The 3125-nt window shown below is 36.4% G+C and overlaps 1 protein-coding gene across 1 annotated transcript; it reads right to left on the bottom strand.

Annotated features, from left to right (window-relative positions):
• Window positions 1-2531: 2531 nt before the first annotated feature.
• Window positions 2532-3125, bottom strand: LOC9314657. The gene has a single exon (XM_021029265.1). The coding sequence runs from the start codon at window positions 2903-2905 to the stop codon at window positions 2699-2701; it is 207 nt and encodes a 68-aa protein (XP_020884924.1). The 5' UTR covers window positions 2906-3125; the 3' UTR covers window positions 2532-2698.

Raw genomic sequence — 3125 nt, 5'->3', positions numbered from 1 at the left:
GATCAAATCACCACGACTCTATTATGATCATCTTTGGCGCATCCAGAAGATTCTCATAATGAATTTGAACGTCCCTAGACATCACCATTACTCGCCCAAGCTATCAAGACTCAAGAAGAATCAAGACTTTCCTATTTCGACCTTGGATCACCCTTTAATGTCCAACATCTCTATTTTATTTAATTCTTTTGATTTGTTTCTTTCTTTTGGCTTATAGCCGTTGTACTTGAGCCTCTATATAAGCTCAACCTCGTTTTCATTTGTATTCACCCATCATCTAAGAATTAATCAGAAAAGTATTTTCTTTGAGTTTTATGCAATAGAAATTAGTGTGGATTCACTAAAGTCTTGTGTATGTGCGGATCAATTAGCTTGTGGATTCAAGCAAACGTGTTGAGTGTGGATTCATTCGACAAAACCTCCATTTTTCATCTCTACCTATGTCCATTTAATCATTCAAGCCGTAAGACGAGAGACCGAAAAGCGTAAACCCTAGGTGGATTCCGAGGTTTGAATCAAAAATGAACCGAACGATGATCATTTTAGTCATTTTAGTCCATAAACCCAACGAAACGATGATGTTTGATGAAGATAAAATAACACTAGTAAAGATAAAACGACACTTCGTTGTCACCGTGTTGAGTTTATGGACTCAAATGACCAAAACGACGTTACCCCTCGTTGCCATTGTGTCGTCTAAGCAAGCGAAAACAAACGGTTGACTAATTTTGTTTAAGTCAATGTAGTTTTACGCTCAAAGTTAATAGTCTGGGTAGTAAATCTGAATTATTTTGGCTTTGAGATAGAAAAAACACTGTATATTTGTTGAAGTATAAAAACGTACTTTGCAATTTGTTCGGATTGAAAAATGTCCTATTCCCAACCGATCCCTTAAAACAAACGTGCAAAAGCGTAAACAAGACCAATTTTTTGTAGGAGAATCCAAAGCTAGTAGGATACTAGGATATAAGCTCTTAAGGTATATAGAAAATGAGATTGAAATGAAATAGCTTATTAATTAAAGCTTTATTTAGTGCAAGGAATAATAAAGGAAATGAACTTTAGGTTATCACCAAAAACAAAATGGTTTTATATATGATATTTTCAGAGAAGGAAGAATTTAAGGAGAGGCAACTCTAGAGGTTAAAAGCAATGATATTAATACAAAACTATAAATATATATGAATCTTCATCTTACTAAGAACCCTAATTACATGGGTTTATGAACTCGTATTGTGTCGTCATAAAGTCGGGTTCGTCAAAGGCCTTTATGAATGCTCTAATAAGTTGTACTTGTACAAGTTTACTGTTGGATATGGGCTTTGCCCCATCCCATAAAAAAAAGCCCACCAAGAGAGAATAGGAGTCTTGGTGGATCGGCCAGAGGGCTCGAGGTCGTCGGCCCAGCAAATAGGGCTCCAAGGCCCATCAAGTGGGAAATAGCCCAGATCGTCGGCCTATCAAGACCAAGGCGCCGCCTCAGGAGCGTCACACGTGCGAGCACAGCCAACCCACATCGATCCCGAAGAGGATTGATGTGTCACATCACGGCTATAAAAGGCAAGCACCTGGTGACAGAGAAGGGCATCTTGGATTGGCGTGGGAATCAGGAGTGATCCGATTCTAACCCTTAGTTAACTGTCTGACATTTCAGCTAGTTAATCGTCCAAACATTGTATTTAGCCGATCGGCATTCGAATCCTTTGTTTTCCGCCGATCCCGGTTAAGTTCAATAAGAAGTGTCTTTCGTTTCGATCCCATATTTGTCTATTTTCTGTTTGTGTTCAGGCGACGATCATCATTTACAATAGCCGATGTGGCTATTTCTACGTTTCATCAGGACTTGTTCAAAATCTCACCGAAACTCAGACTCGAGCTCTCTCGCTCTCTCTTTTCCACAAAGCATACAAGCTTTCACCCATACGCATTACAATTAGGTCTAACACAGTTATATATAAAACCAAAATCTCATCCATTTTTGTAGATGTCTCTGTTTTTAACCGCAAAGGCTAGCTCCATACGGGAAGGAATACAACACCGAATAACCAACAGTGCCATTGAGAAAGAAAACAGCACTAAACCAATTATAAGTTAATAACTTTTTCAATTTATTGTAGGCTTGTAGCATTCAACTAATTTATAGGGTATATGAATAGACCGCTCGTGTTAATTTTATGCAACCTCACAAATTTGGTAAACTTTTTTGCGAAAATCAAAATTAAAAAAATCTTCAAAATAGATTGTCAATACAGAAATATCTTACATGTTGGGTCTGACTGGTTAGAAAACCAGAAGAAATGAGAAGAAAAAATAGAGGAAAAGAAAAGTCCCATCAAGAAGAAAAAAAGAGTTCTAGTTGTTTACCAGATAAAAGAATTCTTTTGTTGTATCTTTTGTTGTAGTTACTTTTTGACAATTTTAGAAGAAAAAGTTTTCTTCTAATTTTTTTTTGACTGATATATAACTGAAGAATTTTTTCTTCTACGTTTTCTTTTCCTCTATTGTAGTTAACTAGTCATAAGTCTACGAAAATATACAAAGTTTAACAGAATTGACATTTAAAAAAAAAAGGAACACAAATTACGTAACTTAAAAGACTAAATACAAAAGACGACCACTTGTATCACATCACATCACATCACACACAAAGACACATTAAGTCAACTGAAAATAGAAGAAATATCTCACACTTCATAATTCACTCTTGTCTTTCTACTTTTTCATAAGTCGACGACGGAGAAGACTTGACCGGAAATATTCTGTTACCGGCGGAAGAAACGCCACCTCCTTCTCCACCGTCTACGCCGCCATCTCTCCTCTTCTCCAACTTCTTTTTCATCATCTTCTCCTTCTGCTTCTTCTGCATGACTTGAAGTTGTGCATAGTTTGCTCCCATGGAAGACATTTTGTGTTTATAGTTCAGTTATATGTTAGTTAGTTTGATTGTTATTATAAACAAAGAGAAAGTGTGGTTAAAAGAATAATGAAGTGAAGGATGAGATTGGTAATGATGAAGAGAAGTTATCGTAATTTATAGTGAAAGGACTCATGCTTTATGGCCGTTGGTTATGATTCCATTCTCATCATTATGCTTCTCCATGCTCATTCTCTTTATCCCTTTAATT

Source organism: Arabidopsis lyrata (assembly GCF_000004255.2).
Source record: "Arabidopsis lyrata subsp. lyrata unplaced genomic scaffold ARALYscaffold_4, whole genome shotgun sequence".
In the NCBI taxonomy this organism is placed as follows: Eukaryota; Viridiplantae; Streptophyta; class Magnoliopsida; order Brassicales; family Brassicaceae; genus Arabidopsis; species Arabidopsis lyrata.
The sequence above is the reverse complement of the archived record's forward strand: the minus strand, read 5'-3'. Positions and strand labels throughout refer to the sequence as shown.

Excerpts from the sequence above, each read along its gene's own strand:
- LOC9314657 (XM_021029265.1), bottom strand. The coding sequence starts at position 2,905 with ATGTCTTCCATGGGAGCAAACTATGCACAACTTCAAGTCATGCAGAAG.